The sequence below is a fragment of the Electrona antarctica genome (genome assembly GCF_951216825.1).
Source record: "Electrona antarctica genome assembly, chromosome: 18".
Taxonomy (NCBI): Eukaryota; Metazoa; Chordata; class Actinopteri; order Myctophiformes; family Myctophidae; genus Electrona; species Electrona antarctica.
Window position 1 is genome coordinate 12,119,921 of NC_136799.1, and position 24,684 is coordinate 12,144,604.

The 24,684-nt window shown below is 42.6% G+C and overlaps 1 protein-coding gene and 1 long non-coding RNA gene across 3 annotated transcripts in view; one reads left to right on the top strand and one right to left on the bottom strand.

Annotated features, from left to right (window-relative positions):
- Positions 1–5,867: 5,867 nt before the first annotated feature.
- On the top strand, positions 5,868–8,707 carry foxa2 (forkhead box A2). Its single transcript, XM_079528176.1, has 2 exons — positions 5,868–6,180; positions 6,906–8,707. Exons 1-2 carry the CDS (start codon positions 6,112–6,114, stop codon positions 8,187–8,189), a joined length of 1,353 nt encoding a protein of 450 aa, XP_079384302.1. The 5' UTR covers positions 5,868–6,111; the 3' UTR covers positions 8,190–8,707.
- A 6,023-nt stretch (positions 8,708–14,730) lies between these two features.
- The window catches only part of LOC306942100, a 74,042-nt gene continuing 64,088 nt past the window's right edge, over positions 14,731–24,684 (bottom strand). The window contains exons 4-6 of one of the 2 annotated variants that reach the window (XR_013792236.1): positions 24,311–24,477; positions 16,291–16,370; positions 14,731–15,415 (exon numbers count right to left, since the gene is read on the bottom strand). This is a non-coding gene — a long non-coding RNA (uncharacterized lncRNA). Of the gene's footprint in view, positions 15,416–15,600; positions 16,371–24,310; positions 24,478–24,684 lie in introns of those variants that run through there. The other variant, XR_013792237.1, reaches the window with a different exon arrangement.

Below are 24,684 nucleotides of genomic sequence, written 5' to 3' on the forward strand. Positions count from 1 at the left end.
ATTTTATTTTATTTTGTATATGCTGTGATCATCTTGTATAATCGGGGAGTCCTGAACGGTCTTTCCTGAAATAAAGGCCAATGAAATATAGCGATGGGTCGGGCTGTGCTCCAAATAGGATGGGTCAAATGCAGAGAAGTCATTTCCCAGCGGGGATCACTACAAATCCCATTAGTTTTACGCATCTTATCATTAGATGGGCCATCAGTGACACAACTTTTTTAATCACCAGGCCAAGTTTGTCCTCTTGTCACCACTGACAGGGATCTAGCAGCATGGAGGCTGGCTGAGTGTGAACAGCAATATCTCATCATGGATTATGGCAGAGGCCTGATTGTAGTGATACTTAGAACCACAGCTTCCCATGGGAGCCTGTCACTTTAATTAACATTAATTAACATAGCACTACTGTCCCCCTGGTTTAATTGTCTTCAGTCTGTGATTAAATGTGTATTGACTCTGCGGTTGGCCCACCAATGAATAACAATGTGATATTAAAGCTTTTGGCCCCCAATACGCTTCCCCATTCACATGGCTTGGAATGGCACATGGCACACTACCATCAGGCTTGTATAATAGTATATTTTCCTTAGTATATAACACAACCTCTCACGTCTCTCAAATGTAGATGTATTTGTTCTATAAACACAACATTTCAAGCTTGCTTTTAGTTGCTACTGCAGCTTATATTAACTTTCTTCTAGAAGAGCCATTATATGCCATTACTTTTACTCTCTTATATTCTATTCTGCCCTCTTTAAACCTTCCCTCCTGTTTCCTATGTCCTCGTCTGCCCTTTCTGCCTGCATTCCTTGATGCCATCCGATCCGAGCATCCCTTCAGATCCCAGCCTGTGTGTGCACCTTCTTCCCCTGTGGTCCTGGAGATAATTCTGTCACCATGTTTGATAAACTGAGGGCAGTGGTCAACGTAGGGTCCTTTAACATGACAAGAGGAAACGTATTGACCCGGGCAAGGCCCTAGATACAGCCTACGTAAAACCTATCAAGCGGCATTCCCGCCTGCATTCCTCTCTATATCAAAAGGTGCGTGTTTGAGGATATCCTTAGCCCCGTTTAAGGTCTGTGTTTGCACCGCAACCCAGATGGGCCCAGTGCAATAACGATGCCCCCCCCCCCTCCCCTCCCGCTGCGTGCAGTTGCAATGGTTTTTATTTAGCCGGCTTGTGTGCCTTCCCAGTCCAGCCGCTTTTCAGATTCATTTCCAGGTAAACATGGTGTCGCCAGCCACAAACCTGCAGCCAACAGCAGTTGTCACAGCTGTGGCAGATAATGGCAGGTCCAAACTCCAGCCTGACTCTGGAATGTTTACAATCACCACAGGCTGGTTGGCAGCAAACATTTTTTTTTCCTCCATCGCTTTTCCGAAAGAATAGCCCCTCGTTATTAATTTTATTTTGACGAATTGCATGCTTAACCCCTTGGCCTGTGGTGTTTTGTCTCTCTCATGCTGGGGGACTCACTAAAGACTCAAACCTTAAGTGAATCTTTAAAGCTTGGCTGAAAAGCACATGCTGGGAGAAAAAAAGAGAATCCTAACTTTGAAAGTGATGCTTAAAGTAACACGTTCTCGCCAACAACTCCTGGGTGTTTGATGGAATGTTTGAAGGGCCCGCCATTCTCTCAAAGTGCAGGGAGCACCCCATCTCCATTCCCCTGCACCCAGTCCCAACTGGAGCTCCCATAGCACCCAAGAATGTCCCTCGGGTAGGGGGGGCAGAATACAGGGCCTTAATTGTAGTTTGTTTTTTAAGAGTTTTGCATTTGCACCTGGTGTTACACTTTCACTTATGGTTCTCTTCAGATTCATTCATTGGCTCATTAAGATTTAATTGTTTAATGTTTTCTCACGTCATAATCAGTTAAGAAATGACACCTGAATGTGTCGATAGTAACACTTGCCATCATGGGTACTAATTGATCAACAAAGTGACACATCTATAAAGAATGCAGTGTTGAAGTTCTTGTGTATTCAGTTGATGTTGCTAACAAAGTAGACAAGCTTTAATCAACAGTAAAATGTTGAAGAAAAGCTATATCGTTCTGGCAGAAGTGAAACAAGTGCAAATGTGTACAGTTTAGGATATAACGCCCAGGTCTATAGTGACACAGATTCAGTCCTCGACTGATTATACACGAAGAAAATACATAGTTGAACCTATTTGAATAGTAATCAGTAAATGATAGCCTATTAAATGTGATACATATGCATACATACAGTTTTGAAAGACAAACATAATAGTCTGATTATGTTTTTTCACTGAAATGTCACATTTGTAATGTAAGACAAAAACAGTTTGTTGTGTCTATTTGCACATGAATTCTCACGATTTTGAAATTACATCAAATGTAGATGCACGGTCCTCCGAAATTCAGCAATCCATCATAAACGCATTCTCCTCCATGCATAAATAAATCACGTATAACTATGAGACCTGAAAATAAATGCACCATTAAACGGTATTATATTTTATTTTAATGTATTGTAGTCGTATTGTTCTTATCATTTCTCTGCAGACTCCATGCAGCCTATAGTGTGTCATTCCTCATATGGCTGAAAGGATATCACACGTCCATGACACAACCTCATAACCCTCTAGTCTAGAAACATTGTTTTAAGTCAAACTTCGGCTCTTCTGTATCTAATATTGGAAGAATGTCCGTAGCATGATCAATGCATGATTGAGAATATGCATGCAGTGCAGTATCCTTGGTGCTATAGGACCTGGCGACATGAACAAAACCAAAAATATTAACATATGTGGATGCTACTTTACCGATATTGTATTGTGTCTATATCAATTTTCTTTTTAATCTTTGAAAAATAATAACAATACATAACAATAACGTGTTCCTTCCACGCATTATACGTCCAACCGGAGAAAACTCCCTCCTGTCAGGTGAAAAGAAGCGGCTTGGACACTCATGCATCAATTGAAGGAAGCATGAGGTCAGTCCGTTGCTCTCCCCAGGTTGGCGGAGCCTAGGGAGTGTATAGAGCCCAGGATTACATTCGAAAATTGACATGGGTGAAAAGAATGGGTTCCAAAATCGTGGGCTAAAAATCATTACAAAAAATAACAATATATAACAAATAAAGCCATCAATGTGAAGCACTTTTTTGTTTGTTTTTGTAAGTATAAAATAAGGCTTAAGTGATTAGCCCAACCAGGAAAAGACAACACTTACACCATACAATACCCCAAATGCAGAAGACAGTCTCATCATGATATATTGATACATTGCCCATGCAGCCATTATGCTATCATTTAACTCTGTGCATGGTGTTTTGGTCCACTGACACTCAGGACTTTGCTGTGTGCATGAAACAGGGTGAAATGGCACATGTTTAACTTTTTGTTTTGGACAAAAATCCAAAATGTGACCTTCACCCAAGAGAAGGGAGTGCAGGCTGCGGGTTAATGATTAAAGCTCAGAATTAGCAACATGTCTCATGATGTCTGCACCAGGAACATGATGTCATTCAGGTCAGGGACAATCTTTTTAGAATGTTTACGATGTATGGTGACTCTAAAATGTCTAAATCCAGGACCATCAGGATTAGGCTACGTGTATTAATGTATATAGTTTGTCTCAATCTCATGGTGTGGTGGTCGATAAGGTGCGCGTTTTTTCGACTCAAGTCAATATAGCCAAACAAACCAACATTTATATAATTATACCTACATTTTAAATCCATCTTTTTTCAAAGTATGCTTATACCCGTGTAGCCTATAGCCTATAGCCCATCGGGTATGCATGCCATTTTGTTTCTGTTTTATCGAAAGCATTTAGCATTTACTATAACGCCATTATAACAGGCATATTCAATCTATTGCCAATGCTATTTCCATAACATATACGTTATATTACTCGTTTTAATATAGACCTATTTTAAGCAAAATAAAACCAAAACGTCAACGCATATTGTAGCCGACCAAATCCAGTTAGTTCCATTACCAAAATGATCTGCTATTAATTTGACTATACGAGGAGAGAGAGAGTAAGTATACCGCGACCATCATCATTTTGGTTCCATTTGTAGCCTTATATCTACACTCTCTCCTCGGAGCTAAATGGACACCGAGGGGATTTATTTTACTGTGAATCCTCTCTCTCTCTCTCTCACACACACACACACACACACACACACACACACACACACACACACACACACACACACACACAGATTCTCTCTCATGATCTCATTTCCAAGTTAAGCAGAGTGTGTTGGTCCCTCGTCAACATCGCAGGTTTACTCTGCCTTACTAATGGGGCCTCTATACTGATAGTTATGCTCTTGCGTAAATATGCAGTCAAATAGATGCACAACTACTGGCACGCGTCTGGCACAGTTCTGCAGGCTCACCTTAATGTTTGTGTAATACAAATAAATACTGTATTCAACTGACAACGAATGGCCTGATGATGGGATGTTTAGTCGCGCCATGGTTTTAGTTGTATTGTGATATTTTCTTGGTGTAATTGTGCCTGCATGATTATAGAAGCATATTATACGAACGCATTCAACAGACTGATATTTTCTATCGATCCCCCAATGTTGACAGATGTTTGATTTCAGTAGATAAGCGACGCAAACACACAAGGGGCCTATATAGGCTAGCATGCAGCAACACGAGCAATTGCGCAACGGTATGCCGAGAGAGGGCGCTGTAAAGCTCGATTTGTGGGTTATTTCTAGCCAATTAAACACAAATAAACGTCAATTCGGTCATTATTATCCAGTTTAAAATGTGTGACTATATCTCGATTGTCAACGAAATTGTAAATGCACACATCAGCTGTTGACAATTGCATATTTTACCTAACAGCTGGATAATGTTATAGCTTTTTATATGAACAGGCACATATAATTAAAATATAATGACCATGCATGACAAATTATGAAGGCGGTGTCATAACAGCGAGGACATTTAGAAAGACAAATATGGCCTATAACTGTGTATAAGTGCATATTATTGTTTTGTTGTCGGCCATGGGCTCCTTAAGGCTTAATTAAAAGAACACCTGTTACCGAAAGAGTTGAAATCATTTGAATGAACTTTGAATAACTGTTGCAGTTATATCAGCAGAAAGGGAGTGCATTCGCAATGAACCGTTTAAAGAAACACAGCCTATAAATATTATTATATTATTTTTTACACCATAATAAGACAAAATATATAGGTTATAGTTGCCCTAATTTGCGCAATAAATGCATTTTAGAAGCAGGTATAGTCCTTAATTTATTGATGCCATTAATGTTTAGGCCTAGATCTGGTGTAATAAAACAATGGTGACAGGCAGGATTCATTATGAATTATAAAAGTATAAAGCTGTTAAATGAATTGCCACAAAGAGTGGCACGGCTGCATGGCTATATTTCCCCCCATCATCCACCTTATTTTTTGTATATTAGTCTTTAAAAGATTGTGGGCTATACAGTATACATGTTCTGTGTTGCAAACTCACACTAATATTCACCATAAAATTGAACAGGCCAAAGCCCACTTCTCCTTCTTTAACCTCCACCCGCGGGGCCAAGAAAACAATTAACAAATAAAGATCGTTTCTAATGAACCTTTTCATATGAAAGCGTTTCTATTCAGTCGCCGCAGGTGTACAACAATTGGAGGGGGGGGGGGGGGGGGGGGGGGGTGAAGCTCGCATCATGGAAGGAGTCTCACGTCTAGGTGTGAGAGAAGTGGAGATTATTCAAATGGGGGCCGAGCCGAAGAAGTGCGGATTGGAGGCTTGCCTCTTCGCGCACAGAGCGCACACGGCTATATCACGGCGTTAACAGGCTGCACTCAACGTCATTCCAACTCCACTCTTCCAACAGACAGCATTTGCAGCCAGGGAGGGCACCACAAGGGCGACTATATACAACTGGCTTCCAGTCCATGGGCACACGCACACACCACACACACACATGCGTCCTTGACTCAAGGAACACGGACACGACCCCAGCAAGCAGCAGCGACGACCCAAATACTACCCCGTGTGTCCCTAGTCACGCCGCCGCGAGACGGTTTTGTGACATTTCTTCTGCGGGGAAGACGCGGTTTGTAAACTCGGTGGATCTTCCAGGATGCTCGGAGCAGTTAAAATGGAAGGACACGAACACACCGATTGGAGCAGCTACTACGGAGAGCCCGAGGTGGGTACCTTAAATATAGTTTATTTTTTTCCCCTTCTCCCCGCGTCCGCGTCTAAAGCCGATCCCATTTTATACAACTCAATATTAGCCCTGAGATAATATTAACTTTGTGATCAAATATTGACTTGAGGCGCCTCCAAATCCTCTCCCATCTCCACGCAGCGAGCGCACTATCCTAACAAAGTTGCTTGACATGTAAGTAGGGGGGGGGGGGGGAGAACTTTTCACTCGGTGTATAATTTCATAAGTCTATATGTATCTTTACTAAATCGGATTTTTCCCCCTCCATTAAACAAACATTTGAGGTATTTGTTGATAGATTGATTCAATCATTCAAATATTTGGGTTGCCGCGGCTTCGTTCGTGCTTGCGCCGTGAACATGCAGTGTTCTGAGGCTTCAAGAACATTTTCATCGATTTTGTATATTTTCAGTCAATCATTGACATGGTTTCCCTATACATACATGTAGCTGTAATCATATCTAGGTTATATCCACCTTATGTATTTGAGAGATCAGCAATATCTATGAGCGCCAACAAAACATATATGGATCATGTTCCCTGCACACAATTAGGATTTATAAATATTTTTCATTGATATTCAGATATTGTTTTTAGCATAGAAATTATAATAATCAATTAGGTTTGACACTTATAGCAACTGCTATATTTATGTGTGATATTTCTGTTTTTTAACGGTGGTGTTTTCTGTATTGTTTTTGCAGTGTTACACCTCAGTTGGCAACATGAACACCGGCCTGGGAATGAACACGATGAACACTTACATGAGCATGTCCGGTATGAGCACCTCGGCCAACATGACGGCCAACTCCATGAACATGTCCTCCTACGCGGTCAACACGGGCATGAGCCCCTCCATGACCGGCATGTCGCCGGGCGCCGGCGTCGCCATGAACGGCATGGGCCACGCGGCGGGCATGACGGCCATGAGCGCCGCGCTGAGCCCCAGCATGAGCCCCATGACGGGACAGCCGGCCTCCATGAACGCGCTGGGCTCCTACACCAACATGAACGCCATGAGCCCCATGTACGGACAGTCCAACATCAACCGCTCCCGGGACCCCAAGACCTACCGGCGGAGCTACACGCACGCCAAGCCGCCGTACTCGTACATCTCGCTCATCACCATGGCCATCCAGCAGTCGCCCAGCAAGATGCTGACGCTGGCGGAGATCTATCAGTGGATAATGGACCTGTTCCCCTTTTACCGGCAGAACCAGCAGCGCTGGCAGAACTCCATCCGCCACTCGCTGTCGTTCAACGACTGCTTCCTCAAGGTGCCGCGGTCGCCGGACAAGCCCGGCAAGGGCTCCTTCTGGACGCTGCACCCGGACTCGGGCAACATGTTCGAGAACGGCTGCTACCTGCGGCGGCAGAAGCGCTTCAAGTGCGACAAGATGATGATGAAGGCGGCGAAGGAGAACGGCGGCGGCGGCGGCCGCAAGACGTCCGAGGGCGGCTCCAACAGCAGCTCGGAGAGCTGCAACGGCAACGAGTCCCCGGCGCACTCGAACCACTCCTCCAACGAGCACAAGAGAGCCTCCATGTCGGACATGAAGCAGCAACAGCAGCAGCAGCAACAGCAGCAGCAGCAGCAGGGCCAGCATGCGCATGGAGCGCTCAGCCCGGACCACGCGGCCCCCTCCCCGGCCTCCCAGGTGGTGTCTCAGCACCTCATGGCCCAGCACCACTCGGTGCTGTCCGGACACGACGTGGTGGCGCAGCACCTGAAGCCGGAGCACCACTACTCGTTCAACCACCCGTTCTCCATCAACAACCTCATGTCGTCGGAGCAGCAGCATCACAAAATGGACCTAAAGACTTACGAGCAGGTGATGCACTACTCGGGCTACGGTTCCCCGATGGCCGGCGCCCTGTCCATGCACGCGGGCTCCATGTCGGGCAAGGCGGGCCTCGACCCGTCGTCCCTCGCCGACACCACGTACTACCAAGGCGTCTACTCCCGGCCTATCATGAACTCCACATGAACTTAATTCTCCTCCTCGAATAATGGACCTTTTCCAGTGATTTGTACATTTGTAAAAAAATATATATAGTTTGTGTATAATATGTATTTCGGATATTTTTTGACGTTTCTCACTGATTTTAGTTGTCGAATTTGTTAGAAGAAGAAAAAAAGCCTAATTGATGCTCCCCATTAGTACGACGGTGTCGCGCGACCAAGGAGTACATTTAAAGGCTTTTTTTAAATTAAGCTTAATTATTTTGAGAAGAAAAAGGAATGTTAATAATAATGTGACAAACTCTGTTCAGAAAGGCGGCTTCAGGATATTATGGACCCAAAGACAATATGACCATAACTCGCTGTAAAAAAAATATAGCATCTGCATCTGCTGTTAATAGCCTATGGATTCCTAAATGAATTTAAATGCCTCGGAGATCTCTTCAATCATTTGTGTAATTGCTATTTATGGCTTGTATGTGTATTCTTGTAGTGACAAGAACAGAATCTATATTAAAGTGTTATTGTTTTCCTTTTTCTGAATATGATCGTTGATCTTGTTTTTTTGCCCATATACATTATATTAATATTACAAGCATTATTATTATTATTATTATTATTATTATTATTATTATTATTATTATTATTGGTAGTAGTAGTAGTAGTAGTAGTAGTAGTATAGTAGGTAGTATATAGGCTAGTATAGCTATTATTGCTGTGTTCATTTCAAATGGTGATAAACCACTCAAAACGTTAAAAGGCTATGCATCAATAATATCCATGAATGAAGTTGAACTGACTATATGAATATGATAAGATTTAATAATGTAAAGTCCAGAAACAGCCCAATGGATACAGTGTAATTTAATTGGTATTTCTCACACCTGCAGAGTGCATACGCTGCGCAGCTGTAATAAACTATTTTGAAATATGTAATGTCAAATGATATATAGAACTAAATAATAATAGGCCTACCCGAAATTGTAAAATTTAATATGATAATTTCTCACCGGGCCATGTGGTGATTTATTTCTAAACCATTGCCTTTAGTAACATTAATGACCCCTACTATAATATAAACAGAAAATTGTATAGGTAATTTTATTCAAACACCAATCACAAAATATTTATATGCAACAATAAGATACAATAAAATGACGTAAACAAACTGTGTACAAATAACTAAACAAAAAAGACAATATTGTCAAAGTCTGCCCATAAAATGTAGGGCAGACCCCCCCCCCCCATCATAACAGTATAGCTATATTAGTTTATTCAATAAGAATCATTTGAATGACTGACTTAGATTCCCTGCAGGGTATAGTCAAACACAACAAGTCAGTCAAATGATTCAAATGATATAGTGAAATACCACAACCAGCCTTTGGCATTTAACCATAACCGCATGGAAAACCTATACATGCAGGTCTGTCGGTCCATCTGTCAGTCAGTGGATGGACGTCTGACAAGTTGACCCCCCCCCCCCCCCAAAAAAAAAACCAACAACCCCTCATGGCTAATTGGAGCCATATTGTGACAAGAACAGATATTTCGACGAGCGAAATATCGTCTGCATGGAGTTTAAATTAAGTTTTCACACACAGCCACCCCCCCCCCCCCCACACACACACAGTGCACAGCATTATATGTAGATGGTTGAATAAGATATACGTTTCATTGTCACATAAACAAAGTCTCCCGCGGCGCCGGAGAATAGTTCAGGGACAGGAGGAGGCTGATTTGGGGAACATGCACAGTGAGGCTCTAAAAAACCTCTGTCTTCAGACTCTTCAACAATCTGGCCCCATTGTCTCTGCACCTCCTTGTAAAGCACTCGAACCCACCCCTCTCGTTGAGTCTCATTATCTCCACCATCAGATAAGATAATAAAGATAGTTATTAGTGGGTCTCTCTCTCTCTCTCTGTGTCTCCCAAATGAATCAGAAACCCGCATTCCAACCGCGCGCACATACAGAGCTCTCTCTCCTCTCCCCTCCTTCCCCGCTGCGCGCTCAAATCCAAGGCCGGGCGCATGCATGCAGAAAACGGAGCGGGGTCTGTTTGAGGCCCCCTGAACACGTACAGAGGCCTAAAACTAAAAGTGTGCGTTTATTTCCCCCAGTCCCCCTCTTTACAGATCGTCCTTTAAACACCCGTGATCTGCGAATAAACAAAGCTAGTAAACAATGGAGTCACATATAGGGAAGGGTACACAGTACACACATCACCACAACCAAATTGGAGAAGTGTAAACTTTGAATAGGGACGTCACACCACCACACCGGCACGGCTCTGTAAATTTACTCAGACATTACATTTCGTTCTATTCATTTTTTAGACATATAATGCTAAGCTGATTTCTTTTTTTCCCTTTTTTTTTATAGCACACTGATCGATATCTCTGTAAAATAATCATTTTTGTTTTAACTAGCGGGGCAGTGAAATCTTTGCTTTGTGCTAAAGTCAACAGTGGCAGAGTTTGAGCTCAAATAAATGCTGTGGTGGTGGTGTGTGTGTGGAGTGGAGCTATAGCCGGCTCTGTGCAGACGGCACAAGGACAGCTTCCCATCTACAATGATGAGCCACACGCGGAAAGAAAGGCGGCTCGCAGCCAAACAACATGCATCGACCGTTTTAAAACAGGTATGGGGGCATTTTTTTAAAACTTGTATTATCTTTAGTTCGGCGAAGGTTGTTCCAATGTAGGACTATATACACGTGGAACCATGAGAGAGATGGGTGCATCTTAATTCTCTTCTTCAAGCTCACATGATGAGGCCGTATTGAATTTAATATTTGACGACAAAAAACCAGAAGGTGATTTGCAGCAGGTTGTTGTGTGCTGGTGGCTGGTTGTGTAGTGAATAGTGTGGAGCCCATGCTGGGCATTGCAGGCTATGGTGATTGTTGCCTCTTTAGTTGGAGCGTCTTTCAATGGCATCGTGACAGAAGCGCTTGATTGATATCGTTTGCTGCTGCATTGATGTCATGGAGGAGTGTGTGTGAACCTGATGCAAGGCGCAGGGAGAGAGGAGAGGGGAGAGAGACCCCCATTATGTTCGAACCTCATTTATGCCGCGTATAGGCTATATATGGATCACGGTGTCGCTTGCCAAAAATAATGAATCTTCAAGAAAACAACGCGTCTCGAGTCATCAGTTAATTCATATTAATATTATTAGGGCACCGCGGCATCGTTAAATGAAGGATAAATTAAGCTCGAGTTAAATTATTATATAAGCCTTTACGCGGGTCTCTCGGCCATACACGCAATTGTGCCAACTGAATATATTGTGGGATTTCCTATTTGAGCTTTATGAATAGACTTGTCATGACGCAAGGTATTATTATAAGCTTGCCTCGCGGGTATAACAACTAAAATTGCTTGGAACTCTTGACAAGACAGCATATTGACTAAAGTATAGCCCTAATAAATGTAAGCTATTTTCTATTGTAAAATTTGATAATATATATTTAATGAAGCCATAATAATAATAATAATAATGCATTTTCATCTTATTATTATTACTACAACCATTATTATTTATTATTATTATTATTATCATTATTAGGCCTATTAATATTACAACAATAATACGAAGAATAACAATAATACAAATAATAATTACATGGTATAACTCATTATTTTAGATGTCCCAATCTATATAGGCCTATAGATAAACCGTAAATGTTTTTGACAAATTAATTCACTCACAAATTAAAGATCCCATCATGGAAAAACACATAGGTTACCTCTCTCTGTCTCATCCGGTCCTTTGATAACCATGCAGGTCAATCCAGTGAAATACAAATGTTTTTTTTTATTTATTTTTAATCTTTGCTAGTTTAAAAGTATACTATAGTCTAACTTTAACCTCAGCCAAAATGTGTTTTCAATACACAGAAATACTGAGTGTTAATGTAACCCTTTTTGGGTCCATAACACTATTTTGTACAGTGAGAGTCTGCTATGTATTGCCTGCAGTGGACATTTGGATGGCAAAATGTGTACCCTCAACACTCCAGCATGAACATACCTGTGGACACACACACACACACACACACACACACACACACACACACACACACACACACACACACACACACACACACACACACACACACACATCAGAGACATGATACCGCTGGCCGCACCCTTACAGACAAGCTCTTCTGTCGTCATAGCAACGGGATGGTCCAGCCTGTTGATCCCTTTACTCTGCTATAACCTCATTTCAGCCACATTTCTTATAACTTATACATTTCTTTCTTAATTAAGGCCTCTATTTTTCTCACAGTCACAAGGGCATAAGACTCTGGGCCAAATGTGCACTTGAAATTCTATCAATGTTAGTATTGAATTAGGCTACGTGATAATATTTCCCAATACGCACACCAGTTTTCGTTTGTCTTATAGGCCTATATCTGAATTCATGAACAAGTGTTGTTAAAAGTATACAGTATATGCATGCAAATGACTTTATACCTATTCCACTTAAACCATATACTTATAGTTGACCGGATCGTGAGCCCCACAGGGGTCTATGCTAGGCCCCCTATACTTTTTCCTATAAGAGCCCTATCTTGTGCCACCACTTACCCCTTAACCCTAAACTTACCATTTTGAAAAACATTTAAGAATAGTTAAACTAGCCGACACGTTGTGAGCTTGTAGATCGGCTATTTGAACCATTATAAAAAGGTTTTTCAATATAGTAATTAATGGCAAATAAGTTCAGGGATAAGCGGTAAGGGGTGGCACAAGATATAGCCCTAAATATCTTCACAGAAAACAGCAGAACTTGCAGAGCTTGTAGCCGAAATAGATCTGCTATATTCTTGGCAGAATGTTCACCCCAAGAATAGTGACGCTATATGCTGTGTATGGGGTTCATGTGGTTAAATTGGGTTTACTTTGGCCTATTGTAACATCGTATATAGGCCCAGGGCATGCCTAATTAATATTAGCCCATGTATAATTTAAATATGATCTTAGCGGCTATATCCAGACCTCTGGGGGTCATGGGGGGCTGAACCCATTTAGGACTGAGACCAGATTCTACAAATGTCTTTAGAAAAACCTATGTTTCTAATAACTTTCTATATCACTGGTTCACAGTTTTTCATGTCAAGGACCCCAAAAACTATAATTGGCCACCGACCCCCATCTGAAAATATTTAGTTCCAGGGACCCAACCAGAACCAAAGATATGGGTTCAAACGTTTTCACGATTTTTCAAAAAAATTGCAGATCTACAAGCTCGTAGCGCGGCACTCTGAGCTTGTAGATCTGCCATTTTTCAATAGCTAAAGTATAACATAATGCTTAAAACACCAAAAAGGGTTCCTATAGCTCCCGCCCATTCTGTACGGGAACCCCTTTTGGTGTTTTAACTATTGAAAAATAGCAGATCTACAAGCTCATAGCGCGCCACCGAGTGGCGCGCTACAAGCTTGTAGGTCTGCTATTTTTGAAAAATCGTGAAAATGCGGCACAAATCTTTGAATATATATTCCTTCAGAAGACTTATTTTTTTAAATTTCGACGTCAGGCCTGAATGGGTTAAATAACGTTGGACCTAAACTAAAGTAGTGTGTTTTAAAGGCCATGCATGCAGCCTTTTTTCCCCGGGCCTCCATTCCCTGCAGTCAGTGAATGAGTGTGCATGCAGCCTATATAAGACAGCAGTATAACAGTCGTGGTTGAACAGTCAGCGCTGGCTGCCTGTGTGTGGAACACCCAAGTAGAACGGTCTCCCTGGTGACAGCGGGACGCCGGTCGAACAAGCTGTAATTCTGTTTTAGCCTATTGCAGGGGAGGGACCGACCACACTGGCCCGACTTAACTCTTCTTTCACCAGAGATAGTCCTAATCCCATATCTTAGCGAGGGAAACTGCTATCCCACAGTATATTAAAAGGACAACAAAGTCAAAACTCAAAGCCACCCAGCATCAGGGTTCCTCCGTCCTCTTGCTGCATGGCCAAGCATTTGCTCGTCGGTCACTCGTCCAGTCATTTTTTTTTAGCAGGAGGCTAATTATTAAGGATGCCATTCTTTGTCTTGTTTTCTTTCTCCACCTTTTTGATATAGTTTATGAATGAATCACGTTGTTAAATGAGGTTTTTTCCCCCCCCCCAAGCCAATATTGATCCCCCCCCCCCCCTTTCCCAAGCCAATATTAATGTTTGGAACAGAGTATTTTATATCATGGTTTTGGCCTTTCTGAATTCATGGCCTTAGACATGAACGGTTTTCCTTTATTCTAAGATCAAAATCATATATGTAAAAAATAATCGAGTTAATCGTTGTGTTGCCAGTGTGGAGCTGTAGCTTATTTCATGTTTTAGCCTCCTATTATAGTGAGCAGTTGCGTTGTTTTTAAAAGATGAGCAATAAAACACAAACATATATTTAAACAGAGCATGAACATTAAATGTATATTATTGTATATAGTCCAGTGCATAACTGAATTTATATGAGGCCAAAACCTTCATGAATAATAGTCAAACAAATGTAATATTTATTTTCACTATGGGAAATCCATGAGGCAGTGTAGTAGAGAGGTTAATAGAGCTGCAGAAATGTTCACACATGTCTATCACAATAAACCAAATTAAGGCTTCATCAGAAATCTCTGCAACCGATTGCTTTCTCCCCCACAACATATTTACAGCTTATGTATTGGAATGCATCAAGCATATACACAAATATGTAGGGCTTCATATGATGGCAAACGATATATATGAAAATAATAAGCAAAATTATGCTTCATCACGTCGTATATTAACAAAGTGTGTCAGTTCCGCTGTTAAACGCTTGCCTGTAATGATGTCATTTTGGGCATCAAACCCAAAAGCCGTTTTGCAGAAGAATTTACCATTCTTAAACATAACTCCACAATTAATCAATATTTACAGAGTGACTTTTAAATAAATACGATGTCGGACTATATAAATGATCATCACCACCAGATACGTTTGTTGATATAATGTAAATATTGGACAGTCGAAAAAGGTACACACTCAAAACACCCACAATAAATTCCCGGAGGGTCAATTTAGCTCTGATAGTGTACAAACAAACAGACGTGAAAGTGGTGAACGGTGTGAACTTTGAGGGACAGTGTGTGGACAGTGATGGAGACAAAGCCATGTTCTCCTGCTGATATCTTGTAGGAATCCCAATCTACCAGATAACGATCTGGGATGTTCAGACGTGTTGCAATCGCCTATCACCTCCTCTATATCCCTTTACACACACACACACACACACACACACACACACACACACACACACACACACACACACACACACACACACACACACACACACACACACACACACACACACACACACACACACACACACACACACACACACACACACACACACACACACACACACACACACACACACACACACACACACACACACACACACACACACACACAACGTGGCCCATCGCACTTTCTGCACTGGTCAGCTCTTTCTTTTAATGACAAACGTAAGGAGAGAGACATCAAGGAAACCGCATTTACAATTACATGATAACCATTTGCAGGAATCATCGCCTATATCAAAGGCAAAGGCAACGTCTATCATTTATCTTGTCAGCATCTTGGCGACGTTCCGTCACAATCAACGTAATTCACTGATCGGTGGAGCTGCAGTGGGAATCTTTTGAATGCAGTTTAACCACTTAATCGTCGTTGACTGGGGTCCCCCAGAGCTCTGTACTTTGTCCGCTCTTTTATTCAGCTCTACAGCAAATCTGTTTGCAGAAAATAGACAATGTTCATGTTCACATTCATTGCAACATGTTGCGTTGCAATGCGTTGTGAGCCTCTATAGGTTGGCCATTTTCCCTGAACGTTCACCCCCAGAAGTAGTGACGCTAGGGTTCATGTGGTCAAGCTGAGTGGTCCTCTCCAGACATGCACAGGGGTCAACCTGGAGACCTGTCAGTGTGTGGGAAAGGAGCAGAGGTTTGTGTGTGTGTGTGTGTGTGTGTGTGTGTGTGTGTGTGTGTGTGTGTGTGTGTGTGTGTGTGTGTGTGCGCGCGTGTGCGTGCGTGCGTGCGTGCGTGATGGGAAGATGGACATGGTGAGAATGCAGCTACTGACTGTGATGTGTCCGCTCTCTCCTCTGACACGACCGTGCGACATTCCTGCCTCGAGATTTCCTCTAGTCCCGATCCAGGAACCTGGGATGGACAGAGAGAGAGAGAGAGAGGTCCATCAACAATGCCCATTGACTACTGTTAGGTGGCAGCTGGTTGTCCTGAAGACACTCCATTCAGACCAGGACGATGTGTCTCTCAGTGACTCACAGCTTTTGTACATTGAACAGTGGCTGGATGGAAGCTCAGGCTTTATCCGCGTAAAGTAAAGTACCGCAACGTGTAGGTCTCTCTTCATGGCCTCCTCCTTACAACACCCGCCTTGAAAATATAGCCCATGGGTTTGACTGTGTCGTTCTTTTCGGAGTCATGTAACATCCAGACATCAAAGCTTTCAAAGTGAAATGAAATAAATGTTGTAAAATAAGAGCGGGGCAATCAATCAATCAAAAGGAGATGAAATGGAGATGACAGGCGGCCGCATTGTTTGTCGGGGAGTGTTGAAGTGAGGCTCTCATGCAGCCGTGTGCTGGAGGGGAAGATTAGCTCCTCCAGGAGATACATACACATACGAAAGCATCCAGGAAAAAAACCCATCGCAAGACAATGCGAGTGCAACCAGCCATGCAGTGAGATGCAATATTGGATCGAGATTAAAGATGCTGAGGAATATGAAGCGATTTATTGCTTGGGTTGACTAGAGTTGTGTGTGTGTGTGTGTGTGTGTGTGTGTGTGTGTGTGTGTGTGAGGGGGGGGGGGGTACAAATGTATTGTAGGCTATGCACACACACACACACACACACACAAAATAATGCATGCAGACATATATGCATGCATACATACAGTGTGAATGCATACAAACAAACGCACACACTCCACTACAGCGTCTTGCTGGTTATTCCAGAGCATTTCCCAGCGGGTCTCTCTCTGCTAGTCTTTGAGATCAAGCCTTGTTGGCAAAGCTGCCATAAAACGATATGTCAGTCAGCTGTGGTAAAGACATTCCTGCTGGGCTGTGATTGATCTGACATGGCTTCTTTATTCCCCCTGAGGCTTGACAAGGTTTTAGATTCAGTGGTTGGCAAGTGCCGTTGGATATCTAGGGATTGTGTTTTGGAATAACACCACGCTATTTCTCCCTTCCCCACCCCCCCTCTCTTCCTTCCCCCCGGTAAAGACATCCAGCGACACATGACCACGGCACAGAAGCCAGCATACTGTAAACATCCCCTCGCTTTCCCACCCGGCTCCTCCGCTTCCAGGAAGTGAAGGCAGGGCCTTGCCAGCCAATCGTGGCGAAGGACACCCAACTCATTAAAAGTTAATGAAACCTATAAACGTGGTGCGCCAGTGATTCATTTAAACCCCCAATCCAATCTCCGCTCCCGGCAAAGGCAAACAAGCCCGAGTGCCCCCAATGTAGTCCCCGGAATAACAAACGACGTAATATTTTGTCCTGCATATGTTCTTCCATACAGACATGTGCCCGAGTGATAGGCTATCTTACAATGGGACTTGTCCAATTTGCCGAAACGCTCTATAGGACGGTGTTCTGCAGAGGTGAATTCTGTAATCTGCATTCCGAGTTGAATTTAATACCTTTACTTTACACCACACGGCTTGTTGGGGACGGCCGGCGATAGATATGCCATTTCAACATTCATGAGAATCACTGACATTCAAATAATGTGCTCATTTTAATACCGTATGAGTGGGAGCTAAATCTGTGTGGAGGGAAAAAAGAGAAACGGTATTTGTTCGTCTTCACGCTTGTATGACGGTGGCGAGGAGGTCTGGTCCTGATCCAGACAGATAGACAGGGAGGGTGCAAATCTGAGGATAAGCTATTCTCTCTCTTTCCCAACTAAGCTCATCTCTGGCTTTCCGTCTACAGTACCACCGCACCTCTCACTATATACTCCAGAGCCAGGCCCAAATATCAGCCATGTTTTGGACGACGTCCGTATCAGCATTTATGCAGCCGGCGTGTCACGGTTTTTAACTTCACTTTCAGCCTGGCATCCCTGTTTTTGGGCATGTTGTTGTAGGTGAAAACTTTCAAACTTATGGTCAAAATAAAAATAAAAAATAATGAAAAAGTTGATCTACAAGCTCACAATGTGCCGTTACAGATCATGACATTTTATTTTGGAAAAATCAAATCATTTTTTTCTCCAAATTGTGTAGAATTGATGTTGTCCTTTTTGACAATATATATAAATATATAATGACCTAATCGGTAGTCTTGGACCCTCAGAAATCGGTATGGGCATCGGACTCAAACATGTGGCATGGGTCACTCTACTCTACTGTCTCTCTACTCTCTCTCTCTCTGTCCCTTTAACAGGACACACCCTCACCTATAATAACATTGCTACACACAATTCGATAACAACCAATTGACAACCAGCAATAAAGGCACCAAGTGTCAAAATGGATGTCTTAAGAGTGGAGAACAATAAGCTCCCGGTCTTTTAAGACCTCCATCTCAACATGTGCCCCCCATGGCCCACCGTGATGTGTCCCCCCCCCCCCTTGGGGAGATTCAAATTCAATTCCCCCTCCATGTATAGTGCCACTGTCATCCCGCTAATGAATTCCCATACCCTGACGCGAATCAAATTAATCCCCGATTTAATCCCATATAAATGGCTGTGTCGTTTATCATGGAGAGGCTGCCGACGCAAAGCCTGGGTGCTGTCGGTGGGGCTGTCGAGCAGATTACGTTTTAATCCACTAAAACCTGGAGCGCATCTGTGTCGCCTTATAGCTTTTAACCACTGTAATCATTATTTTAAACTTTAGCCGTTGAAAAAGAACAGATCTACAAGCTCATAGCGCAGCACCGAGTGCCCAGTTACGAGCTTGTAGATCTGCTATCTTGGAAAAATCCTGAAAATGTGTGCAAATCTTTGAATATAAATACTTTCACAGCGAACGGTTTTAACTCACATGTTTGCTTCTGGGGGGTCCCTGGAGCAACATATTTTGAGATGGAGGTCTGCGGCCAAATATCTATCATTCTGGGATGAACTAGTTTGAGAACCACTCAAACGTACATTTTTCAGAAAACTGTCATAGGAAGACATTTGTAGAATCTGGCCTCAGCTCTTAATGGGTTAAAAAAAGAGACGAGAGGGCCGTGTCTTCGTCGCCGTCGCAGAGTAGTCCCCTGATGCACACTATTTAACCCTCGCCTGCTTCACACTGACACAGGCGCGATGATTGTCATTTAATATCCTGTCAGATTAAGGAGTCAGCCGCCAGATGTATGGGTCCCGATTGGAGTGTCCCCTCCTTATCTCCGGAAGTTCAGCCTGAGAGACGAGATGTGATAAAAATCAAAACCCACTTGACTGATTTATGTGAATGGCGTGCGGTACGTACATGCGTGTTACTGGGGCTCCATTCGATCACAGTTAAGACTACAGTAAAACCGAAACATCATTGTTGTGGTCATAATGCCAGAGACAGTTGCATGTGTTATTGATGCAAATTACACGGCGGGTACCCCCGTGCGCACAAAAAAAAACAAGTATTTATCACTTATCAGTATATTTTGTGATGGAAGTGTTGAAAGACTAAGACCAAATTAATCATGATAAACCCATTAATTCATTATAATGGTTTCCACGGTAAGGCAGTTTATGAATGAGACTATTTTGTCCTTGGTTGTCATGTGCTATAGAGAAACGTCGCTAACGCTTTTTAAAATGCAAATATAACGGCCCACTATACTCTTTGACAGATGCATTTGTGTAAAGAGGAGCAGAGCCCCAGGTGGTGACTCATGTTTCAGTTCCAGTGATGATAATGTGAGTGCTGCAGCAGCCGGTTCAGTACTACTACCATGATGCTGTTGGACGCTCCGGAAAAAACCTTCTGCCAAATACGATGGGAGCGCCAATATCCTCGCTGTCGGGCACAAAACCACTTATCTCCATGTTTTAACGTTTTAAATATTCTCGTAATTAACTCCCTATACTTGGTCATACAGTGTCACACAACAGCATCGAAAGGAGCAGACCCACAAGCTCGAAAAAGGCGTCGCTTCTATTTGAGCTTGTAGATCTGCTACCTTTGCCGTTTTTGAATTTGGATCCTGAAAAGTAACAGTTTTGGACATATGAGGTTTCCACCCGACAGAGACAATATGAACCTCCTGCTACTACTAACACCACAACAGTTATGTTAATGCCCATACATCCGATTTGTCAGTAAAACAAAAAAATCATACGATGGGACGGAACACTGTTCATCATCATCTGTACGTTGTTTAATATGACTCAGATCCACATCCATCTATTGATGTAAATCCACTGAGGTCAGTTATTCAAAACATTCTGAAATGGACCGCTTTATATGATGGAGCAAACGGAGGCTTCGATGTTGTTGGCATGGAAACGCTGGTTAGCAGGGCCATCTATATACACGATAGTGTGGCAGACCCCAGTTATTGTCCGAGCGTAAAGTTATTAGTTATTGGTTTAGCAAAGCAGTGGCACCATGGGATATATAGGAGGACGGCAGATGCTCACTGAAGACTGTTTGGCACCTCGGACCACGGTTTGGACAACGTTTTGGAGCCGGTAAAAAACCTGATCCACCAAATGTCTGACCAGCTATAGGCTTTATTGGGGCATCTGCAATGCTGCTCCTTTCACTGCCAAGCTTGGCACGCACACACGTACGCACACACACACACGCACGCACGCACGCACGCACGCACGCACGCACGCACGCACGCACGCACGCACGCACTCACACACACACACACGCACAAACGTTTCCAGCGTGTTTGTTTTCAAATTCCACCAAATCGTCAACAGCCGCGAGGCTTATCTTTGTTCGGACCGTGGCGATCATGTCACGACAACTAAAAAGGAATAATTTGTGTTGCAAGAAAACTCATCATCCATGTATCCAGGACCAACTGTTTGGCGACTCGACGCCCGCAGGGCAGCGACGGAGGCGGTGGGGGCCGGCATAATTTGCTAGGAAACATTTTTTTACCGAACATTTGGTGATAAAATGAAAATGCCGCCGTCGGCCCCGAGGCTTAAAGCAATTAATTCAGGATCCTGACATAAACTCTCCAATCCTTTGACAGCTTGGAGCTGAAATAAAAATGCTAGTTCTCCTGGGAACGGGGCGAGGAGATAGCCGGGCTCTTTTCTGGACTGTTTGCTCACTGGCCCTGAGAGCAATCTTCCCCAGTCAGAATGAAATGCAAGGACACAAACAATGTCCCGGGGAGAGAATGGGGAGATGGGGAATGAACAGTTTGGACTATTTGCTCAGCAGAAGGGCAGTCACAATGGCTGGCCCATGGCTTTCCCATGCATCAAGCCTCTTAGTCTGAGGCCTCCCTTTGTTGGCCGGTTGCATCTTCTCTGGGCCAGATAAGAGCCCAGCTGCCCCTATACTTTTAATACCCATTGAGCGCTTTTTTTCCCTTCTACTGTATGGTCATTTATCTGCCCGCATTTTGCCCACAGCCACCACGGTGCTGGTCTTAATTGAACGGGTTATCGTAGCATGTATCTCCGTTCACCTCAGCATGTGCGCTCGTTTAAGGGATGAAAACCGCTCTCTTTACCATAAGCAGCGGGGGATTGTTGGCGGGGGAAGGGGGAGGAGGGGGGGAGGGAGTTACGTCTGACCTCTCTTCTTCTTTTTGGAGGAGGAAGCACAAGTCAAGCACGGGCTGTGATAGCGATAGCGCTCTTCACGTGCGTGCCCAAGCGGATTCGTCTGCTTGTGATTGTGATACACGGCGATTAGCCCCATATTTTGTAGAACCGAGGACGATTATAACAAAAATGCTTCCAAATCCTAACCTACGTTTTCATCTAAAATGACACAAATACATTCCCGGATTGAATATGAATGTACAGGCTTTCCAGGTCTAATTGGGTTAGAGTAAATTTGGTTCTATTTTTTTCACTTAGATGATGGGGTCCCACAAGGCTCTATACCTGGTCCGCTCCTTTTTCCCCTGCACCAAATCTCTTAGCTGAAAATAGCAGATGTACAAGCTCATAACGCAGCGTGTTGCGAGCTTGTACATCTCATCCGTGGCTGAATGTTTGCCACAGAATAGGGACGCTATAGGTTTCATGTTGTTAAATTAATTTGACAGTTCGATAGAAAAGACTTGAGACTGAAGAGTTTTACAGATCTGTTCTTGTGATGACGTTGGTATACCGGAAGTTAGATTCCACCATGGGTTAGGGCATTAAGCAACTAGTCGACTAGTTTACTAGTCGACTAGTAAATCCACTAGTCGACCTTGCTGGTACTAGTTGACTAGTGTTAAAAAAAAAGAAGAAAAGAAGAAGAAAGAAGAAAAAAAAAGTTTATTTTTTATTTTATTTCCCGATTTTGTAGGCCTCAATATCAGGTAGATTATAGTTATAGTCACCAATGTACACAGTTTTTAAATGTACACATATTTATTTCCAAAAAAGAAAAAGCTTTTTTTTTTTAACATAATATGTGGTTAAACAACTAGTCGACTAGTAAACTAGGCGACTAGTCAACTAGTAAAAATGACTAGAAGTGAATGCCCTGCCATGGGTTCCTATACTGCAGATTTCAAATAGATAGCTAAATTAAGATAAGAATCTCTGTATGTTACTAGGTTACTTTAGTTTATTTTTTAAATATACATATTCTTTTATATAAATACATTTTAAATCACATAACTGTGAAATTAACAGTTGAGATATTAATGGGTGTAATTTAGACATGAAGTTCTATTATATTATATTTTCTGCATTTAAAAAAAATATATATAATATATAATATGTACTGATAAGTCATTTGTATCCAACTATACTCTTTACTGTGTAGCATCTGTGTAGTAAGGAATGTTATGTGTATATGGTACAATGTTAGATTTGTAAAAACAAAAACAAAAATAGGAAAGGACAAAAAATGGGAGTGGGGGTACCCAATCACTCAGCCCTCCTTGATCTAAACAGGGGGAAATACGTTAAAACACGTTATACACTGCAGTGCCTGCGATGCTTGTAGATGCTATATTTTCGCAAATAAGTAAATAAATAAATAAATAAATACATTTTGACAAATGACAAACAGGGTTCTGTTGCAACATAGTGGACACATTTTATATTCGATCTTTTAATTGTGATGCTATCAAACATACATTTATCAGTCGATATTTCACAAAAGGAAATGCATGTCATTTATTAATTATTATTATTTAGTCTGAGGCAGCAGAAGCAGAGATAAAACATTGTAATCTCTGTCGGGTGGAAACCTCATAATTATGTCCAAAACTGTTACCTTTTAAGATTCAATTTTTTTTAAGCAAAAGTAGCAGATCTACAAGCTCAAAGCGAGTCGCTTCGCACCGGGTTTCAAGCTTGTGGATCTGCTACTTTAGATACTTTCGTGTGATGTTGTAGTATGATCAAGTAGGGAGTTAATTTAAAAAAATAAATAAAAATAAACTATGAATACGAGAGGTTAATGCCCGACAGCAACATTTCTGAAATTATTTTGAAAAATGTTGGAATTTGTTTAATTTTAGTTGGTGATTTTGTCGTTTAAACTTTTGAACTAATATTTATAGGCTTAATATGTATATTTTTAAATGTAGGAAACGAAAAAAAGGGGGTATTTTCCTGCGGCGACCCACAAAAATGGATCCACCGCGACCCAAACATGGGTCCCGAATCATGTCCCAGTGTTTAGGGAACCAGTGCTCCAATAGTGATGGCCAGGTCAGAGCAGAGCAGAGCAGCAGACTGACTGACTGACTGACTGACTGACTGACTGACTGACTGACTGAGAGGCTCTTGAGGGAGGGACGACCTGCAGTCAGTCGTTCTATAAACTAATGACATCTCCAGTTAGAAGAACAGAGCAAACAGAGGAAACGTGGATTCACCCTGCATGCCATGCGTGCGTGGGACTGACCCAAGCATCCATATTGTTGGCCCTTTTGTGTTGGCCCTGCTGGTGCTCTTCTGTGTTTGCATTTACATTGACTCACTTCTCTTAAGGCTGAATGGATGTGTATTGGGAAGTCAACTCCTGCCTGCTCGTAATGTTGTTGTTAGTTGTTGCTGTGGACGTCGATCGACGTCTGCGGTGGGCGGGAAGGAACTGGAAGTACTGTATAGCGAGCGGAGGCAGCAGGTTCCCCTTTTCTGTAAAGGTCTGCATGCCGGGGGGAAAGATAACAATAGTTAATGTATATCAGATGTACAATGACAGAGAAAGAGAGAGAGAGATAGAGAGAGACAGCGAAGGGAAGTCATGTAAGAACCAATACACAACGCATGAAGGAGCACGCGTTCATGCATGTGAACACACACACACACACGCACGCGCACACACACACACACACACAGAAATACATATGCA